Source organism: Echinops telfairi, unplaced genomic scaffold, assembly GCF_000313985.2.
Source record: "Echinops telfairi isolate 266 unplaced genomic scaffold, ASM31398v2 ScPeMD7_3533;HRSCAF=4204_0, whole genome shotgun sequence".
Classification (NCBI taxonomy): Eukaryota; Metazoa; Chordata; class Mammalia; order Afrosoricida; family Tenrecidae; genus Echinops; species Echinops telfairi.
Window position 1 is genome coordinate 7,901,897 of NW_022107431.1, and position 20,445 is coordinate 7,922,341.

At 59.5% G+C, this 20,445-nt stretch overlaps 1 protein-coding gene across 1 annotated transcript in view; it reads right to left on the reverse strand.

The window, feature by feature from the left end:
* Window positions 1-220: 220 nt before the first annotated feature.
* Window positions 221-20,445, reverse strand: part of IGF2R (insulin like growth factor 2 receptor) — a gene marked incomplete at its 5' end in the record, with an annotated part of 85,286 nt that continues 65,061 nt past the window's right edge. The window contains 25 exons of the mRNA XM_045294539.1: window positions 221-2,040; window positions 3,205-3,274; window positions 3,459-3,605; window positions 4,319-4,505; window positions 5,258-5,445; window positions 6,006-6,152; window positions 7,796-7,910; window positions 9,102-9,238; window positions 9,357-9,591; window positions 11,067-11,213; window positions 11,426-11,633; window positions 11,750-11,911; window positions 11,999-12,148; window positions 12,678-12,899; window positions 13,460-13,716; window positions 13,986-14,105; window positions 14,279-14,405; window positions 14,793-14,983; window positions 15,991-16,127; window positions 16,966-17,063; window positions 18,001-18,131; window positions 18,627-18,842; window positions 19,222-19,309; window positions 19,656-19,831; window positions 19,922-20,065. Coding sequence (XP_045150474.1) covers window positions 1,630-2,040; window positions 3,205-3,274; window positions 3,459-3,605; window positions 4,319-4,505; window positions 5,258-5,445; window positions 6,006-6,152; window positions 7,796-7,910; window positions 9,102-9,238; window positions 9,357-9,591; window positions 11,067-11,213; window positions 11,426-11,633; window positions 11,750-11,911; window positions 11,999-12,148; window positions 12,678-12,899; window positions 13,460-13,716; window positions 13,986-14,105; window positions 14,279-14,405; window positions 14,793-14,983; window positions 15,991-16,127; window positions 16,966-17,063; window positions 18,001-18,131; window positions 18,627-18,842; window positions 19,222-19,309; window positions 19,656-19,831; window positions 19,922-20,065 — 4,211 coding nt within the window. The remainder of the gene's footprint in view (window positions 2,041-3,204; window positions 3,275-3,458; window positions 3,606-4,318; window positions 4,506-5,257; window positions 5,446-6,005; window positions 6,153-7,795; window positions 7,911-9,101; window positions 9,239-9,356; window positions 9,592-11,066; window positions 11,214-11,425; window positions 11,634-11,749; window positions 11,912-11,998; window positions 12,149-12,677; window positions 12,900-13,459; window positions 13,717-13,985; window positions 14,106-14,278; window positions 14,406-14,792; window positions 14,984-15,990; window positions 16,128-16,965; window positions 17,064-18,000; window positions 18,132-18,626; window positions 18,843-19,221; window positions 19,310-19,655; window positions 19,832-19,921; window positions 20,066-20,445) is intronic.

Sequence of the window (20,445 nt, forward strand, 5' to 3'; positions counted from 1 at the left end):
TGCTAACCTAAAGGCCAGCATTCAAAACCACCAGCCTCTCCACGGGAGAAAGATGAGGCTTTCTACTCCCATCAAGGGTTACAGACTCGGAAATCCCCAGGGGCAGTTCTACCCTGTCTTCCAGGGTCGTGATGAGTCGGGATCAACTCCACAGCGGAGTTTGGTGTTTTGTTTGCCAAGAGGGTGGGGGTAAAAACAATGACACATGACACACAATTAATAATTTATTAATTTTTTTTATTGAAATTGTTGAATACTTTCATTACAGTAAAACTGATTGGGAAAAAAAGTGAAGAAAGAAATAACTTTTTAAAAATACACTCATGTTTAAATTTAAAAAAAAAAAAAAAAGCCAGCCATAGCCCTGGGTGCAAACCAGGGTATTCTGGAAGGCGGTTTGCCTCTAGATATATGAATACTATGAGTTTATATACAGTTCTATAATGCGAACTCCCTTCCCATAAAAATCCCCCGGTTAAACATGAATAAAGGAACCAGCAGCCGCCAGGGGGGAGGTCGCCGAAGCTTCCCACCGATCCTAGCCACACTCTGGGTCCCACCGTGGCCTCCCAGCAAATATAGAGCCAGGGCCACGTGGGGGTGAGGTGAGGTCCACCCTCTCCCATGCCATCTCCCTAAATCACACTGTGCAAATTAAGGCTTGGATAGGTCTGATGGTTGATCAACACTTTCTTTGTCTTAAAAAATAAAATCTAGCACAGTCATGATGGTACCATGGGAACCTGAACCCCCAATCTGGAAGAAGCTAGCGTGTCGGTCTGACAGCAACTCTGTGCCCACGCACAGACCCGCCGCTGGGTGGGTGGTGGACAAAACACTGACTCGTGGGCTCTGTCCGCCGAGCACTGAGGCAATCATGCAAAAAAGCGGCCGCCGGTGACGGCAGAGGCAGAGGAAAGGTGAGCTGCCAAAGGCCAGGCACTCGGGTCTTTGGGCACGTGTGTGCACGCGTGTGCACTCGGGGGCTCCCCCTTCGGAACAGAAAGCGGGAAGAAAAAGAGACGAGAGTATAGAGTATTCTAACGTAGGGACTAAACCGTTGACCAGATCCCAGACCCCGTGTTCGGCTTTCCAGGGCACTAAGCACCCCCATCTAGTGAAGGAGCCAGTGGGTGACCCACTGGCACGAAGGAGAAGAGACACTGCTCCTGCCTGGTGGATGGGTGTTCCTTGATCGCAAACCTGAGTAATTGTCAGAATCAATAAATAGGGGGAGAGATGTAAGATGCTAACTAGAATGGTCAGAGCCCGTTAAGGACTAGAGCAGCAAGGGCCTCCTGTTCAAACAGCCCTGTTTTTGAGATGCAGCCACTGGCCCCAGAGGCCAGCGCGGCCGCGCCCGTGGGCAGCGGCCTGGGGCAGGTGCCCCGGGCTGAGGTCCCCCTGTAGACAATCTGAGCAAAGCTGCGTTCCAATGACCGTGAGCACCCGCTGTGAGCCGGGCCTCAGGACCCTCTCCCCCATCACAAAAACTCTTCCCTTTTGAAATCGTTTTTGTTAAAGGCAAAACTGAGAAAAAAGCTTCGTGGCGGAAAAGTCTTATTTGGTTGGAGGTACTGTGCCAAGGCGCCGAGCGAGGCGGCGTTTTCTCTCGGAGGCACCGGGGCTTCAGACACGGAGGAGGTCCTCGTCGCTGTCGTCGTGGAAGGCCACGTGGCGGACTGGGTTTCCGGGCCGGGCGTGCATCTTCCTGGACATCTCCACAGGAAGGGGGCCCATCGAGTTGCCGGCCGGGGCCTGGACTGCCTTCTTTGGGGGGCTCCTGGTCTGAAGGGAGCTCTCGGCCATGGGCCCGTGGGTGGAGTGCACCTTCACCTCTGGGATGGTCAGCACCTCGTCCTCGCTGTCCTGGTCGTCCGTGCGCAGGGAGGAGAGGGCATCCGCCGTCACCGCGGTCACCGCTGTGGGGGTGAGGTGCCCGTTCTCCTGCTCATCCTTCTCGGGTCTGGGGACCGGGATCTGGATCTCCTCCATGAGCCATTCAGTCTCATTTTCTTCAGCTTCCTCCTCCTTATTGACCTGCGGGATCAACCGCAGATCCCTCATGAGACCTCCTCGTCCCACCACCCACCCGTGTCTGACGCCTCCCCCACTGCACCAAGAGCCCCAACAGGGAGGGGAGGCTGGCGTTGGTAACCCCTCCTCAAACCCAGTACCGCTGAGACCCAAAAGGCACAAGACAGATGCACGCAGAGGCAAGCACAAGGCATCCGTGTGAAGGTAAACTGTGGGTGTCAACTGGGCTGGGCTGGGTTCCCAGTGGTCTGGCCAAACACTAGACTAGATGCTGCTCCACAAAGCCATGTAACACCATGACCTTCCAGAATGCAGTCCAATGTGATAGAATGCCATCACCTTCCAGACTGCAATCGAACGTCAGGTCACCATCTTCCATAATAAAATGTAATGTTCTGTAACATCATGACCTTCCATATCACAATCTAATACAACCAATCAGTTGAAAGGGAAGTGCCCCAGGATGGGATCTGATGTTTGGGCGGAAGCTGTGCCCTCTATGCTCTTCTTCTTACTTGGCCTATGGATCTGGGCACCCAGGTCTGCCCGGTCTCCTGTCACTGCACACTCTGAGCTTGCCACACCCAACAGCTACTCCCATGGCCCCCCAATTTGCCTACTGACAAACAGATGTGGGGCTTGCCAGCTGTGACAACTGCGTGGACCAAACCGTCAACCCATCAACACACACGCCACTGTTTCTGTGTGTGTGTGTGTTTCTGTTTCTCTAGCAAACCCAATCCTAAACTGCCCCGGTAGGAAGGTTTGCAAGTGACTGAGCAGCGAGTCTCCTGGGCCTCGGTTGATCTGGGTGCCTGCCCAAGCCGGACAGTGCAGGGAATCATGGGAGATAAGAGAAGCCACAGAAGGGATGTGTACACAAAGGGCTGACTGATGTGGCCTTTTACAAAAGCAGAGGGACCCAACAGGCACCAAGGTTTCCCCAGGGAATCGGCTGCACGCACGAGGAGGAAGCTCAAAGGCAAAATGAAACGTGTGCTTGGTCCGGGTGGCAGTGGTGCTGCCTTTGACGTCCCCGGGACCCCAACAGTGCTTGTATAATTGTCAAGGATGCACAGCAATGACAACAAGAAACCCCCACCCCGACCTCGGGGAAGGGGCAGGGGCCGGGCAGAAACACACTAGAAACCCTCAACAGAAAAGTACCTTCGAGTATTTGTAAGACACGTTGGAACTTCTTCGGCAACAGTTGGTGAGCTTCGTCATCATCGCTGCCCTGGAAAGGAGGAGGCCACAGTTACTGGATGGTAGCGAGCCCAGGAGGCAGGTGTCCGATGGGCGTTTGCCTGAACCTTTGGACTGCGGCTCCTGCTCTTGGACTGGGATGCGCCCGGGATTCCATTGCAAGGGCCCTGAGTAGCTGCACGCCCAGCCCACGTGGCCCAGCTGCCTCTCCTCACCTCTGCTCCTTCTTGTACAATAGCAGGCCCAGCAGACAGCCGACCAGGGCCACCAGCAGCAGGCTCAGCACGATGCCCAGAGCCTTGCTCCGCCCCGAGAGGCCCTGCTGCTTGTTCTCATCAGCGCTCTCGTCATCGAGGTTCATCCTGGAAGAAAACCCAGGGAAGTCACGTCTGCCTGCCTCACACCTGTCTGCCTGCCTCACACCTGTCTGCCTGCCTCACGCGCTCAGGCACACGCTCTGGGAGCCCGCTGCTGCCAGGCAAAGAGCACGTCGGTCAGTCCTATCTCCCGAGACGCCTCTCAGTGGGTTTGGACCTCCGACCTTGCAGCTGGTGGTGGAGTGCTTAACTGCTTGTGCCACCAGGGACTCTGGTCAACCCTAAGCACTCCCACCTCAGAGAGCAAAACCCTCACGTCTACTAACGCCTCCCTGACTCCTGCTGCAGCCGATAAGAGCCGCGCTTTATGACGCAGGAGCGGCCTAGGAAGACCCTGGGCCTGTGTGTGTACACGGGGAGTGGGGGGTTTCAGCGGGCAGGGCAGTGGCACAGCCTTGTGAAAGCGCCATCTGAGGAGCAACCCCCTCCCCGAGTTCAGCTCCTCTCTGACTCCCCCCAAACCCTGAGTGAAGACAGAGGCAGATCCAGAGCCTCCCCGGGCTCACGGGGAGGCATCATCAACCGTCTGAGAAGCTGGCTGAGGGGGCTCAGCCTCCCTGCTGCTCATGGCGACCCATCACGGTCCATTCCAGTCTGAGGGCATTTTAAACACTCCTTGTCCAGCCCCTCCCGTCAAAGATGGCTACTGACCGTGGGAGGCACCAGCTGCCACCGCCCTGGCCCCCCGCTCCACTCACCCGAGTGGACACACGGCTGAGGTGTACCAGGAGAAGAGGTACTGGCAGTCGGCGGTCTCGTGGCTGAACTCGGGCACCCCGTCCTCCACGGAGGGGTCGCAGTGGAAGAAGATGGTGGAGGACACAGACTTGGCCTTGTCTTTGCCGCACGTGGAGGGCGAGGTAAACACGACATCCAGGTCGCCATCTGCCAAAAGGAAGGTGCCAGCGTGACCTTTCTGCCTGGCTGGTCCGTGGGAGGGCAGAGGAGATGAGGTGTGTCCCATCACCTATGTCTTTACTGCAATTAAAAAGAATCCTGACCAGAAGAGGTGGGCCCATCCGACCACTCACAATGTGCCGTCTGGACGCATCAGACATTGGGTCTGTGGACAGGCAGGGGCCTCCCCTGTGGCCCAGGCCACTGCCTTCTCACACACTGTTTCCAAGCACTCTGCAGTGTGCCTAGGTGGACCCAGCCCCACCCTAACGCGTGGGCCCTGGGCCTCAGCTGGCCACACCAGCACAAACCCTGGGTGGGGGGAAGTGTGCGTTCTGAGGTTCACAGAGCCATCACCCAGGGAACTGAGAACGACCACTCGGGCACACATGCACACACACAGGCAGGCTTATGTAACTTCCCTGGACACCCAGGCACAGAACACCCCCCCATGGGCGCCGTGCCTAAGTGGCACCTCAATTCAGTGCTGGGGCACTGCGCGCCCTCCTAGTCCCTTTGACAAGGTTGTTCTTGGCCCGCTTGTCTAGCCGAGGTCCAATTCACACCCTGTGAACTGCCCAGGTCGCCCAAATACTGTGGGAGCCCAAGACTGTGAAGTAAGTGTCCGTCAAGAGGGGTCCTGTTTCCATACAGCCCTGGGATGTCAAGACCAGGGACCTCGCCCCTGGAAACAGCAGCCCCTGGGCGGGCTGGGTAGAGTGCTCCCAGGAAACAACTACCTTGAATATAGTACTTGGCTTTGTCCGAGATCCCCACTTTCCTGCTGAACTGCTGGTCGTTGGGCTTCAGCTGGCATATGATGGCCCCGGAACAGGAGGGGATGGTGGGGTTGGTGAGGGTCGAGAGCTGGATCTCGTACAGGTACTTGTCCCCACTGGGCCTTATGTCCCCAGAGGCGCTGAAGCGTCTGGGAAGAGAGAGACGATCTCGTAACTGGGCACCAGTCACCCTTCAAGAGCATGTCATCTGTGACCCCAACCCCACGGCCTTAGGCGGGGCCTCTCCTGAGTCCACACGACTTACCGTCCCAATGACCTGACCTGATCCCACTTCAGCTCTCTGCATCAACATCGTCCTCCGAGGCCTATGGCCGGCACCGTTACCCCCAGGCCCACCCAGCAACCGAGAGCAAACCAAAACTCCCTGGCCTGGAGCCGATTCTGACTCCTGGTGACCCTACGGGACAGGTAGAACTGTGGGTTTCAGAGGCTGTAACTCTTTATGGAAGTAGAAATCCTCAAATTTCTCCTGCGGAGCGGCTAGTGCCTTCCAACTGCTGGCCTGCCGGCGAGCAGCCCAGTGGGCAACCACTCTACCGCCAAGCCTCCCTCCATCCGTGGTGTCAAAACTCATCGCTCAGTGGTGTTTTCTCTCCGGGTGAGCAACACACAGCAACGACTTCTCCAGTGGGGGCAGAGGGCCCAGCCACCCCGAGGCATTCCCCGCAGGAGGGAAATCCGGACTCACTTGAAATAGATGTTCCCCAGGCTGAAGCTTTGGCCATTGTTGGGATTGGTGAAGGTCCCGTTCACCATCTCTACCTCCTGGGGCTTCACTGCGCAAGCGGCCCGCGTGTCCCAGCGGAAGTAGTGGGTGCAGCTGTCGATATCGAACCTGGAGGACAGCAGGTGCAGCCCAGCCGTTACTGGCTCAGCGGCCATGCACAGAGGAGCGCAGGACCCGGGCACCAGGCCCCAAGAGCAGTGGGCTTGCTTTCTATGTAGGCACACCCATGCCCGGGTCGTCCTGAAACTGACATCCCAACCCCCAACCCCCAGCAACACTACGTCCACCAGTTAGTGCCCCTCGGGCAGCGGGTCACTCCAAAGCGTGTCAAGGTCAGAACACTGCGCCCCACAGGGCCTCCACAGGCTGGCCTTGCTTCCTGCCTTCCATCTAAGCTCAAAAGTGCACTGAGGGGAACCCTGGGCAGTAGGTATCCTAACCTCCGCCGACAGACGTGTGGTGGCTGCTCGTGCGGTGCCAGCCAGGAATAGAGGCCGGATCTCCCACTTGGCCGCCACTGCCCACACCTCTCCCCCCCACCCCCCGCCCCAGGAGCTGGGGACCTGCTTCCCAGCCTACTGCCACGCAGGCTCACGTGACACACTGCTCCAAACTGACTCCGCTGCCATCGGGTCAGTTCCCACCTACGGCGACCTCGCAGGACAGAGTAGAACGTGCGTTTCCGAGCCTGTATCTCTTTACCTGGGCAGAGGGCCTCTGGCTCCTGATGAGCAGCTAGTGCATTTTTGAACTGCTGACCCCGTGGTCAGCGGCCCAGCTGGTGACCCAGTACCCAGACCCAGCACTCCTTTTCCAAAGTGAGAAGCCCTCGCTCCTGGGGATGCTGGTTCACAGGCACCCGGGGCTTGGCGGTGGAGGCAACCCTTTGCACACTCGGCCCAGCGGCTCGGTTAGACACCAGCTCACGCACTCCCTCTGTTGGCCGAACTCCCCCTAGCACCTGGTTCAGGGTGGCCAGAGAATCCTGACCAAATCCGGGGGCCACTCAGGTGGGCCAGGGAGGCAGTGTAGATGGTGCACCTCAGGGCCACCAACCGACACACACACATCTTGAAGCTACGGCTGTCCAGCTGGCTCACACGGGCTCGGCGGAGGTCAGAAGCAAGCTTCTGAAGGCCGGCAGCACCAGGAAGTGGCATCCCGGTGCAGGCGTCCCTCACTTGCCGGCATTCCACTTTGCTGGGTTTCGTAGTTGTTGTTTTTTTAACCAACTGAAGGGTTCGAGACCGTGGATCAAGTCTATCAGGCCTGTTTCTCCAACAACGTGGCTACTCATTCTGATCTCTCTGCACATTTTGGTTATTCCCGCCATACTGCGAACTTTTCATATTGCTCTTGCGTGCTGACAAACCACCCCTCAAAACTCCATGCTGTCCCTCATGGTGGCTCTGATATGGTTGCAGAGACTATAAACCTTAACGGGAGCAGACAGCCTCCTCTGGCTCCCTTGGAGTGTGGCCTCTGGGGAAGAGCCCAGTGCCTAGCCCACAGTGCCACCAGGGCTCCTTGGGTGAACTCGAAATGCACTGAGAAACCGCACAATCGCCCTGAGTCGTGGGGCTGTGCACTGTTGCTGTGGGCTGGCCCTGAGAAGCTCCCAGGCTGGCCTATACTCTAAGGGCCCTGCGCCCTCAGGCCCCACACACAGCCAGACCCCGCTGGGGAACACGCACTCCCCGGGCACGGCTGAGCCCTGCCGGGGCCACGCCCCCCCCCCCCCCCCCCCCCACCTGTTGAGCTCGGGCTTCCCGGCCGTCTTGGAGCACGTCATCTGGATCACAGCGGACGCCGTCCGGTTTTCACCACACTGGTGACCCTTTGAGTAGGTCACGATCACCTTGTCATCTGGAAAACACACACACACACACACACACACACACACACACACACACGGCCGGGCGTTATTTCTAGCACATCTTAAAGATACTTTAGGGCCGTACACCCAAGATCCTTTTCAGTGAGAGCAAACGTTTGTTTTAAGACTTCTAATAGATCCCCTTCATTGGGACCCCATAGGATGGGGTAGAACTGCCCTGGGGTGGGGGGTGGGGTGTCTGAGACTGGAACACTGTACACCGGTGGAGGGCACTGAGATTGGTTTTGTTTTGCAGACCCACTTCGCCCGGCAGCCCACAAGCGCAGCGAGCCCCAGGCCACCTATGCTGTGGTCCATGAGGGTGTCGCAGGGGCTGGGTTCTGGCTAGTCTCGTGACTTTGGGCTGTTGAATTCCTGAGCCTCTACTCTCTCATCTGAAAAGGGGAACTCCCCTGTCACAGTGTGGGGATTCCAGACACACTGTTAGGAGCCTCGTCCTTGGCGGCCCCAGAGTGGGCTATCTCAGCCACCCCCACCCCCACCACAGCACACAAGGACTGGCCATCTGCTTCCATAACGAACCCAATCAAGAAGATCCCCTGGGGGCCGTTCTACTCTGCTACCTATGCTGGGGCACCGCGGCAGCCAGCAGGACTTGGAGGAGAAGAAAGGCTGGCCTAACGTCCACATCACTGAGGTTACAGGGGGCAGGGCCACCCTCAACTGGCCCCATCCCAACCCCCTCTTGAGCAGTCATCAGTGAGACTCTCCAAAGGGAGGGTGAACCTCAAGCTGGCGGTGTAGGGCAGTCCCCCAACCCCCCACCCCATGGGGCCCCTTAGTAGAAGCTGGTCTTGCTGCCTCTGAGGGGTCAGCGAGGTCTCCTGAGAAGCCCTTCTTGTCTCCACTCCTTAGCAAGAGGGAAAGCCACTCCACTGAGCTGCCCGATGCTTCAGCCGGATGACCCCACACTCAGGAACAGCCAGAGGAGGAGACCTTCTGAGGAGCTCTCCACGTGCTGGCTCCCCACCCTGGGTACAGCTTCTCCCCAGCACTGCCGAACCCCTACAACACAGACTGGGGCCTGCAGTCCCAGCTGGTGGGCAGCGGTGCTTTGCAGAATAGTCCGGGAGTGGCGGTCCTGGATGGACCACTGGAGGTGGCCGATGCCCCGGCGCGCTGAGGACACCCTTGTCACCCTGCCGGCCCCCAGGCCTTACCCACAACATCCAGCTTCTGTGTGTGCACCAGCCCCAGGGTCTCGACCTGCCCGGAGGCGGTCTTCCTGCAGACGCTGGCTCTGTCGGAGCAGGCCGGGGGGCCTTTGTTCAAGTGCTGGCACAGGTTGATGTAGTACCTGGAACAGACGACCCGAGGGGACGGGGCGTCAACTCTGGGCGGGGAGCGAGGAACCGGGGCAGTTCTGTGCACACTGTGGCCTGGCGTGGCGGGCGGGCGGGGGTGAAGGGACTCACGTGGTGCCTTCGTGCACGAACTGCCAGGACGATGTGAGAGAGGAGAGCAGCCGCAGGTCGTAGGTTTTGTGGCTGTGGACAAACTTGCACTCCATCTTTCTCGGAGGGCAGACCACTTTGGTTTTCCACTCGAAGGTGACCTCGCACCCGCGCACCTCGCTGGAGACCTGGGGCCACCCGATGTCGGCTTCTTCATCGCACTTGAACACGATCTCCGATGTCCGGTGGCTGTTAGCTGGGGGGAGGGAGCCGGCAAAGAAACGCAGTCAGAGCCTGCTTTGTGTGTGGGGGGGAGGGTATTTGCTCTGAGCTTGGCTTTTTCTGTTGGATTCGCGGTGGTCAAATGTACACTATGAGTTATCACGAAACAGCTGCTGTTCCAACCAGTCTGAAATGGCCGACTCAGCAACTCCCACTGACCAGGGGAGCAAGCGCCCCCACTACCCACTCTCCCCAGAACCGCTTTTCACTGGAAACACAAAGGCTGTGCCTCTGGATTCAGCAGCACGCGCTCCTCGAAGCCCTGGGAACCTCTCTCTACTTCCTTTCTTAAGTAGACTCCGTGTCAGTGGACAGACACGGGTCTTCTCCTTGGGGTCTGACTTCCTTCACCCAGCATGACAGTCCCCTGCATTGTCCCCTTTACTCGGCTCGCTTCTCCTTGCAGCAGCCCACCGAGTGGGCATCCATCTGCCAGCGGTGGGTGGGTACCTGGGCTCCTTGAGCAGAGCTGCCCAGGGCAGGGTGCAGGCCGTCTGGCTTAGTGCCTGCTGCCCAGTCTGTGGGGCCCGCCTCTCGGCGTGGACTTGCTGGGCCATGTGGCAAAGTCGATGTTTGACTTTCAGAAGAGCCACCTGACTACTTTCCGCAGCAGCTGCCCTGCTACCTTTGCCCCAGCAACTCAACAGCACACTTGTCTCTGAGCACCTGTCGCTCCTGAGCCACATTGAGCATCCCGCCCTGGCGACCCGTGTGACCCCGCCCCACTCTATCGGCCCTGCCATATTTGTCCACGTCTGTGGCCCTGGCCCATCCAGCACTGAGTGGACCACGTGCCCCCGCGTAAGATGCCCATAGCTGAATGCAGCTCCTCCAGACGGGTGGCCCGTGTTGTCAGGTGAATGCACACATGGGAACACAAAGCAAACGCAGAAACAACAAATGGCCAGTCATTACTGAAAACTGTGAGGCCTTCCAATGGACCGGCACAAACACTGCCATAGAAGCCTCAGAACAGCCCCAGTGAACCAAGGGTCATGGCCCTTCGGCACAGCCCGCCAGGGTCTATGGGCCTTGAACAGGATTATGCTACCTGTGCCCATCCCGGGTCCCTCCCCTCGAGGACTCGTGCTGTCAGTGGCCCACACATGGGCACAGTTCTTTCGAGACACCAGGTTCTCAGCCCAGGAGGCAGGTCTAGCTACAGTCCCACCCAGGGCCTGTGTCCTCACAGGGGGCCAAGGACACGAGCCCACCACTCTTGGAGAATGTCCACTGGCCACCCTGCAGGCCAGACAGCGGCCATTTCGCTGAGCCCCTCTCAGGCAGCGATGTAAGAAGCCAGGCTAAGAGCCCGGAGGAGAAAGTGGAGTCAGCTGGCGGGTGACTGGAGTCCACAGACAGGAAGCATAGTGGGCAGAGGGACTCCCTGCAGGGTGGCGCGTCACGGCCCCCCGCCGGGCGGGAGAGCCCCTCTGCGCTCGTACTCACAGTGCCTGCAGAACCCCCACTCGTGGTCCCGGTCATAGTTGTCGGTGGTGGCACACCAGGGCCTCGGCCTCACCTCCACGGCACACTCCTCGTAGCTCTTCCCGTTGAAGATGAAGGGGAAGATACACGGCTTGCCATCTTCCGTTTCTGGGTGGACAGAGAAGCAAGCGCTCAGTGGCCCAGACCACGCACTCTTGGGCGAGAGCGCGCCAGGAGAGCCCCCAGGAGGCAGCCCCTCCCACGGCACCACCTGAGAGCAGTGCGCCCTGGGCCCGAGGAACTGTTCTCCTACACTGGTTCACGGTCCAGGCCCAAAGCCTGGACCTGCATCCCCCAAGGAGGCACCGAGGCTGCCTTACCTGGAGGGCAGGTGTCCCCATTCACGTAGCTCAGGATGACGGCCTCGTCCTGGTGCCGATAGTCCAGCCGCATGGAGGCCAGCCGCCCGAAGGAGGCGCCCTTGCTGGCGGAGAGCAGGCAGACACCCCCGTCCTTGCAGCCGCCCTGGTCCAGGCCCGCGGCTGCGGTGCACACACCCACGCTGTACACGTGGGACTTGTGTGTTACCTAGAGAGGGGGGCCATTGGACAGCGTGTCACATTCGGGTGTCGGGCCGGAGGCCCTGAGGAAGAAAGCCTCACTGGGCAGGCACTGCCCGTGGGACAGACGGCGGGCAGCCCCACCTTGAAGGTGCTGGTGGACAGGCTGGACAGGTTAAAGCTGTAGTAGAGCTGCTCGTCTGTCAGCGAGCAGCCCTCCACCTGCACCTCGTCGGGGCACACGAGCGGCGTCTCCCACTCAAACACAAAGTCACACTCGCTGGTCCTCAGCAGCTTGGGGGTGCCCTGCGGGGAAGAGGAGCAGGCACTGAGAGTCAGCCAGAGAGGGGGTAGGAGCAGGAGCAGGGACCCGGGAGGCAGGCGGCCACGTACCATGCTCACGCCTCTCTTACAGTGAAAGGCAATGAGGGAGGTGTAGTTGAAGTGTCTGTCTGCTAAGCAAGGTGTGCTGCTCTCGAAGTTCATGTACACTTCGTTCGCAGAGGGGTTGAAGATTGGCGGGCCCGTGATGCGGCCAATGTCCTGGGCAAAGACACCAGCAGCCACGGTTCACCAGAGCCCAGAGGCCATGCAGTGGAGACTGACCAGATGGCACAGCACCTATGCAGCTGGCTCCCAGCAGCGCCCACCCCGAGGGGCCTGATGCCAGCCACGCCATGGGAAGGCCAGGGCGCCTGCGGGACACGGCTTCAATTCTGTTTTCTGAAGTGCCCCCCTGGGGCAGGTGGAGACCACACCCTGAGCCTCAGCTCCCTTCCTAGGAGGCCCATCTCCCCCTAGCCCCATCGGCTCAGCTCCGTCAGTGGTCTTTATCGCCACGTCCCAGGCTAACAGCTGTCTTGATCAGAGTCAGCCAGCCCCCGGACGACATGCACCTGCACAAGTGCTCAGAGCGCATCCTGGTTCAAAGGCTGCTGGGGGTAGGATGAGGGTGGGGGCTGCCCTGGCACCCGCCCTCCTTCCCCACACACGCCCTCCCACGAGTTTTCCAGTCTTCCTGCCTTGAAAACCTGGCAGGGTCCGCTTCCGCCCCTGCGTGGCCCCCACTTACTATGGGCGCCCCTTCCACAGGGACTTTGCAGACGGCTGCGCCGGCAGGGCACGCCACCCCGTGGATGGGGTTCAGTGGCTGGCAGATGTTGATGTAGAAGTCGGGGTTGGTGTCCGACTCCTCGTCATCCTCGCTCTCATCATAGGCCTCGTAAGCACCCGTGCGGTGGATCAGGGGGGCCAAGTCGATGACGGAGCTGCCGTTCTTCACGGAGCATTCCATCTACGCGGCAGACAAGACTGTTTCAGCCCTCGGCCGTGGAGCTGATTCCAACCCACGGTGCCCTGGGGCTGCAGGGCAGAGCAGAACTGCTCTGTGGGGACCAGGCCTTCCTCCTAGGCACCAGCGGGCCCCCTGACTCCCCATGAGGAACCCCCCTGAGAAATGAAAGGGGTCTCTGGGCAGGCCAAATGGTGACACACTCAGAGCCCAACCAAAGGGTGGGAGGTTCAAATCCACCCACAGGAGGCCCCGAAGAAAGGTCTGGTGGTCTGCTTTGAACAAGTCAGCGTGAGAAACCCAACCCTCACCCCCGGGCACAGCTCCGCCCCAACACGCAGGGAGGGGGTATCCGGGATGAGTTGAGAGGATTTGAAGCAAGCAAGCAGCATTGAGGAGTGGATGGCAATCGATCCCAGATGGTCAGGTACTATCACAGGGGCTTTCTGCCAGCTTCAGGCCAGGGGCCATCAGGGGTGGCAGGGACACTGGAGACCCCGCCTGGCTCCGAGAGCTGGTGGGTTTGCAAGACTCGGTTCCAGCCCGTGCTCGCCCACACTCACCACCTGCTCGCAGGCCAGCGGCGTGTGCCAGGAGAAGAAGAGGGTACAGGTCTGCTTGTCGAGCGAGATGAGCATGGGCTGGTTGGTGGGCCCCACCTCGGGGCGGCACACGAAGCTGATGACGCTCTTGTAACGCAGGCCCAGCTTGGACGGGCAGGAGGAGCCGTCCTCGTAGACCAGCTGCAGCACCTGGTCCGCGTAGGTGAGCCTGCGGCCGGCCCGGCCCACACTGATCCTGGTCTGTCCGAAGCAGGCAGCTGGAGCACAGGGACAGAGCGGTCAGGAACACAGCGGCACAGTCACTCCATCTCCCTGGCCAGTGCGCCCACAGGACCCGGTGTTCACACTCGCTGCCAGACGCGCCCTTGGAGGGCAGGCCTGGCTCTGGGGATGGACTGTGACACCCCCACTGCTTTAGCTCCCGGTCACCCTCAGCCACTTGGGCGGAGGGACGGCAGAGGAAAGGCACTGTGTCTCTAGACCCCTCAACCCTGCAGCCGCCAGCCACCAGCAGCGGCGCCCTCACCCACGCCAGGAGCACAGTTCTCGTTCTCGCCGCAGACACTGAGGTAGACAAGCCCCTTCTCGCTGTAGGCCGCCGTGTAACCAACTCTGCTGTTTAGAGAGGTCAGGTCGAACAGGTGGCCTGTGGGGGACAGGGGTGGGGGGACACGGTGACTCCAGAAGGCCAGGCACTACCGCGCTCACCTGTAAACTCCATCCTGCCCACAGAACTCCTGGCTCCTCCACACTAGCCCCCGTCTCTGTCACCGCCCCGGCACCTCACCGTGGCCGGCTCCGGAGTGCCTGAGGCCTCACCTGTGGCCGGGTTGGTGACCTGGCAGTTGTCGTGCACGGTGTTCATCACAGGGCACGCGGCAGGGGTGGGCCAGGCAAAGGTGTACTCGCAGTCCTCCACCGCGCTGATGAACACGGGCCTGGAGGACTAGAGCCGAGATGGGGGGGCTTCTGCGTGACGGCAGACAGACAGCCTGCACGGCGATTCCGGCCTCACCCCATGGCGGAGGAGCCTCCCCACAGAGCTCCAGCCACACCCGGGACAATTCCATATCAGTGTCTTACGGGGTGAGGCACAGGTTTAGGGAAGTAAAGGGTCACCGCGTGTGCCTGAGACACTTGGGGTTGGGGGTGGGGGAGTGGCAGTTGGGGTGAAGCTTAGAAGAGCCCAGAGGCAAAAAGCTTGCTGGGGGTCAGGAAGGGTCACAAGGAAAAGCAGAGGACAGGGGCCAGGCCGCTCTCCCTCTTCACTCATCGGGAAGCCACGTCACTGCCAACGCTTCGCTAAGTGGGGTCTATCACTGGTGTCACTTACCAGCTGGTTTTTGTTGCAGGTTAAACGAATGGTGGTTGACTTTTTCCGAATCTGGTCCGGACACATGTCCCCATCCACGTATGTGAGGACAACTGAGTCGTCCTGCCAACGAGGGCCGTCCCTCACGCGGCCAAGGTTCACCGTCTTGGAGGCATTCAGCATGCAGGCGGCTGCTTCCAGGGGGCACGGCTCTGCAATAGAGGGGCCACGGTGACGCTCACGCTGGGGGTCCCCTCTCAAAACAGCTGCCAGTCGGGGGTCGGGCACACAGGTCATGGACTGGAGAGGCCACTGTCCTGAAAGCGTCACCACAGGAGAGCTGCTGCACCTTTTAGATGAGGCAGGTCACCGGGCCCCGCAGGAGTGCTCACCCATGTCCATGCTGCTGACAGGGACCAGGGGTGGGTCTCAGCATGGAGAGTCCCCGAGGCAACAGTCTAAATTCCTCCTGAGCCCCGCGTGTAATGGAGCCAAAGCCCCCAGGGGAAGCCAAGGTCTTGGTTCAAGAGATGAACCAGAACTCTACCCAAAAGCAACCCATGCTGAGTCCCCCCTCCCAGCAACCTCTGCGCTCCTGGGGAGGGGCCTGGCCAGGAAATGGTTAGGAGACTTGGGACTGAGTCCACCCCACCGACTATGAACTGTGCCCCCACCGAATCTGTAACCCACCCGGCAGGGTAGGGGGCTAGGGGCACCACCCCAACTTCTCAGGAGACACACAAACCGACTGGTTCTGATTAAGGGGTACAATCCGAGGTCGTGAAGGGGGGCTCACTCTTGAGTGAGCACAGAAAACCTGAGCGGCGCCACGGCTGCCCACATGTGCGCACCTCAGTTCTAGCCTCTCCCCAGTCACAGAGCAGGCTGGTGACGTGGCCACCCCCACTCTCTCAGTTAAGTGTGGCGGGTGCACCCAAAATCCCCTGGTCTGCTCCCTTGCTCTAAAGTACCCCTGGCCACCATTATCACACCAACTGCTTCCACTTCCGGGCCCTCATATACCAAGTGCCGGTAAGTCCGGCCTACCCACCACAGCCCTCGGTTTCCCTGGTCCTGGCCCACATCAGGGACCAGTCATCAGGACCCGCCTGCATCTTGGCCAACCCACTTGAGCATGGCAGCGTGGCTTAGCGCTGAGTGAAAACCACCTATACCCAGTAGTCAGTGCAGCTGTGCCAGCGGCAGAGCTGCCTCTCACCAATGCCAGCCTGCGGGGCCAGGGACTTGCAGATGTTGATGAGGTAGTGTTCTGGGGAGCCTGTCCTCGTGACTGCCTCCCAGTTGTCACTGTACTTCGACAGGGACGAGAGGTCGAAGACATTCCCTTGGTCATCCCTGGTGTGCAGAGAGGGCCGTGGTCAGGTTTGGGCACTGGTCTCATTAAGCATCCACGGTGCCAGCTGGTGAGCCAAGCACATCCCGTCCCTGACATTCCGAGACTCGGGTCTTACACGATGGCAGAGCTTTATCTCAGACCCCCTCCCACCTCCCATCAGAGTCAGCAGCGGTACGAATTCAGGAAATCGTTAAGACTTTGTTGAACAAAGTCATGTATCTGCGCGCGTGCACATATCCCGGCCCCTCAAAAATCAAGTGTACGTGGTCTCCACGTTTAGGCCAGCAAGAAGTGGAGCTGCCTACACAGCCGTGGTCCTTGAGACAAGACCCAAGAACGACTCATTTGTCAGGTTCCCAGGAGGGTCTGAGGTGGGCGTGCACACCCGCTGAAAACCTCAGCATTACAACGCAGCACCATCCCCAGTGGGGGGACGTCTGAACCAAATGGGCCAAAGGAAGCTCGAGGAGGCTGATGGCCAGTGTGCTTTCCTCCAACCGCCCCTGCCTCACGTAGAGAGTACCCTCAAGGGAGGAAGCCAGCCTTCTCCTTCTCTGTGTCCTTGAGGGAGGGAGGGCAGGGGAGCCCATGGCCCACCCTGCTCCACGCAAGATTGGCATTCTTGGGGTCAACCCCGATCTCCCACCCTTACCCATTCTCAGTGCAGACTCATCTCAGAACCTCAAGGCTGTGATGGGTCTGGAAACTAAACCAATCAATCCCATGGCTCGTTCCAGTTTTAAGGCACTGAGGCCAAGGGACACTTGCCGAATCTAAGCCCCTGCCACCCAGGCTACTAGCCACCAGTGCAGAGCCGCTGGCACGCGGCACACTCACTTGAAGGAGCACTCGGCCATCTCGTAGGGGGGGCAGGCGTACTCTGTGCGCCACTCGAACAGATAGGAACAGTCCGACGTCTCCTTCAGGAACACCGGCTGCAAGAGCAAGATGACACTGATGCAGCACTCGGGGACCCACACCTTCCACAGGCTCCTGCCGACGCCCAAACACAGGTGGATACCAGCACCCCCTGTCCACTGTGGCCCTAATCACACACCTCAGATGGCGAGGCCACCCAGGTGTCTCTCAAAGGAGGCACACAGACAAAACGTGGTGTGCATGCACATCTGCATGCTGTCGTAGCGAGGTGTGCAGCCCTGAGGCCCGCTGCATGTCCGCCCCTGAAAGGACCTTAAAGATCCAACGTGGCACGAAGTTGCGCACAGAAGGGCCAGTGCTGTATGATGGTACATCTATGTAGCACCTCTGGCAGGCACCTGTCCAGAGGGCAGGCTCCTTAGTGGCCACCAGGGGCTGACGGGAGGAGATGATAGGAGTGATGGCTCATGGGATGCCGAGTTTCCTTGTGGGGTGTGAGCACAGAGGACTGGGGATGGGCAGGGTGGAGCTTGTGGGCAGCGTGGACCTGCTGAACACCTTTGAAGTGGACACTGAGAAATGGGCACAGCAGCCCGAGGGGCTTGCAACATGTGTGGGGGTGAGGGGGGATGTACTCCAAAGAATTCGAGGAAAAACAGAATCAAAAGTGGGTGGAATTTTTCCTCCAATTTTCAGAAGCACGCCCCCCCCCCTACTCCCTTCCCAATGTGTATCTTATCACGGTAAACTTTTCTTTTTAATATGCAAAACACTCGTTAGCCAAAGCTTGGCTTTAGGGATGAAGGCCGTTAAGAGACAGATTGTTCATTAAGGTCTATGTAGGTGGACAGACACGTTCGTCTATTTTCTGTAAATCCTGCCCTTTCTCCTAAAGTCAGGTGGACGTCTTGTAGGACACCTCCGGAGCCCCCGCAGACGTGTAAAGACCTGACCCACTGGGAGGAGTGGCTGCGGCAGCCCGAGCCCACTAACCTTCTGGGTGGTGCGGTCACAGGAGAAGTAGATGGTGGTGGACCGCTGGTACACCTTGTGGCAAGACTCGCCTCCGGTGTAGTTAATCTTTAACATGCCGTTTTCATAGCTCACCTTCTGGGAGACAAGACCTGTTGCGGGAGAAACCGGCGCATGAGGCAGGTTCCGCTCACCATGTGCCCGGGCTGCCAGGTTTATCGGCAGGCAGAGAGGTCGTGCGTGCAGCCTGAGTCAACACTCAGCACAGCACCCGGGCACGGAGACACTCAGCAGCCACCTCAGCAAGAGGAGAGCTCCTCGCCCTCCCACAGGCTCCCAGACCCTCGTGGAAACCTGCCCCCGGGGACTCCATTCTAGGGACCGTCACCCATGCCTGAGTAGTTGCACAATGTCCACGTCAGTCACTACAAGAGACATGCAGACACACTCACAATGTTGGCATTCTCAGGCAGTCCTCTAGTTAAGAAGCTAGACTCAAATCAGAAATTATCATCGAGTCCCTGCTCCACAAGGACACAGCCGCCGTTCCCAGTCCTCCAGGAAGGTGAGCTCGACGGGCGTGCGTGGCACCACCAGCACTGAATTCCCAGCACGTGCAGCAAAAGCCAGAGAGAGACCACGGTTACCTGCCACCTTTTGGAAGCCCTGTGGTCCTGGCTTCTCCTGGCACGAGGAGACCGCCTTGGTCCTGTCTCGAGTGGGGCAGACGCCCGAGGAGAGCTTCCCACAGATGCGCAAGTGGTAGGTGTAGTCGCCCGCTTGCACAGCCGTGTCGTTCACGCCCAGCGGGGACAGGTCATACAGGTTGCCGTGCCTGGGGTCTCTCACCTGGCAGTTGTCCCCTTCCACAACACAGGAAACAGAGTGAGTGCAACTACACACAGTCACGCTGGGGAAGACGTCCCCGTTTCTCATCAGGCAACTATGGCCTTCATTTGTGCTTAGGACAGACTGTCATCTCCACATGGCTTTGTATCATCTCTGTGGCCGCAGCAGAGGAAGGCCTGCTTGACCCCACGCCCCACCAGAACGCACCCCTCCCACCGCTGTCTCCAAGGCACCAAGACAGGTCTCAGGAGGGCTCCTCCGGGGTGAGGCTGGGAAAGCAGTGACCCCCTCACTTAGAAGAGCAGTGGGGTCCTCCACGCGGCCACTGCCACAAGAGCTCTCACATCTACACGAGCACCTGGGGCATCGCATGTGCGATGACCGCTGGCTTACCTTCTGCTCGGACCACAGGGCAGGCCTCCACTGTTCTCCAGAGAAACACGTACTCACAGTCGTCCAGAAGCTGGAATACGGGGGACCCCTGAAACACACACCAAGAGCGTGTTTTCCATTCGGAAGGAATGATGGTGACAAACGATCCCCATGGCCAGCTGCCATAAGCAAGACGCCGCTACTGGGACTGGCTGAGGTGGCCTGACGCAAGGTAAGCCCTGCGCGGTGGACCCCGAGCCCTCCCCTCCTGACCACTGAGCAGGGTGGCTTTGAGCCGAACCCGACTCCCGGGCGGCAGTGGGTTTCATGTGTTCGGATGGTACGTCCCAGTCAACCCCCAAGGATGGCGGACAGAGGCACCCTAAGTGACGGGGCAGACTCAGCGCCTCGCTCTCAGGGGACGGGGAAATGGCCGCTGCGGGCTGAGCACACACCGAGGTCTGGGCACACTCGAAGATGATCCTCGTGGAATAGCGCTGGTTCCCACACTTGTCTCCGTTGACGTACACGATGCTCAGGGTCCCGTTGGCCATGGCCTGAGGGCTCATCTGCACCACCCCCAGGTTCCAGCTGTTGTCATCCGATATTAAGCAAGCACCCATTGAGCTTCCTGTGGATACACAGGGCCGCGGGTCAGGGAGACGGCGCTGGGCGCTCTCGAGCCAGGCCGGGGCTCACAGGAAGACCGGGCGGCACGCACCCTGGCAGCCGGGAATGAAAGGCAGGGGATTGCAGACGCTCAGGTAGAAGCTCCTCCTTTTCCCATCCTCGGAGGTGTCCACAGCAGTCCAGGGCTTCTTGACTTTGCTCAGGCCACTCAGGTCGTACTCGTTTCCAGCAAGGTCTGAGACACAAGGAGATGCTGGCTAGGCCTGCTGGCTCAGTGGCCCAGGTCCAGCGTGTGGCACCCGCTGGGAGGCCAGCAACTCAGCAACCATGATGCCGCCACATGGATGGGGGGGCGGGGGTGAGTCGAGGGGTGACTGCACAAGCAGCCTTCATCCTATTCCCTGCCCCCAGTCGGAGTGCACGCCTCTGTGCTAACGTAGGATACAATCCCCAAACTCAGCTTGAGACCCTGAACTGTGTGCCCTGACTCGCAGACTGCACAGCACTCTGAGAGCGCAGGCCTAGCCCCTTGACCACGTACCAGTGACTTGGCAATCCACCTAGCCCCTTGACCACGCGTACCAGTGACTTGGCAATCCACCTAGCCCCTTGACC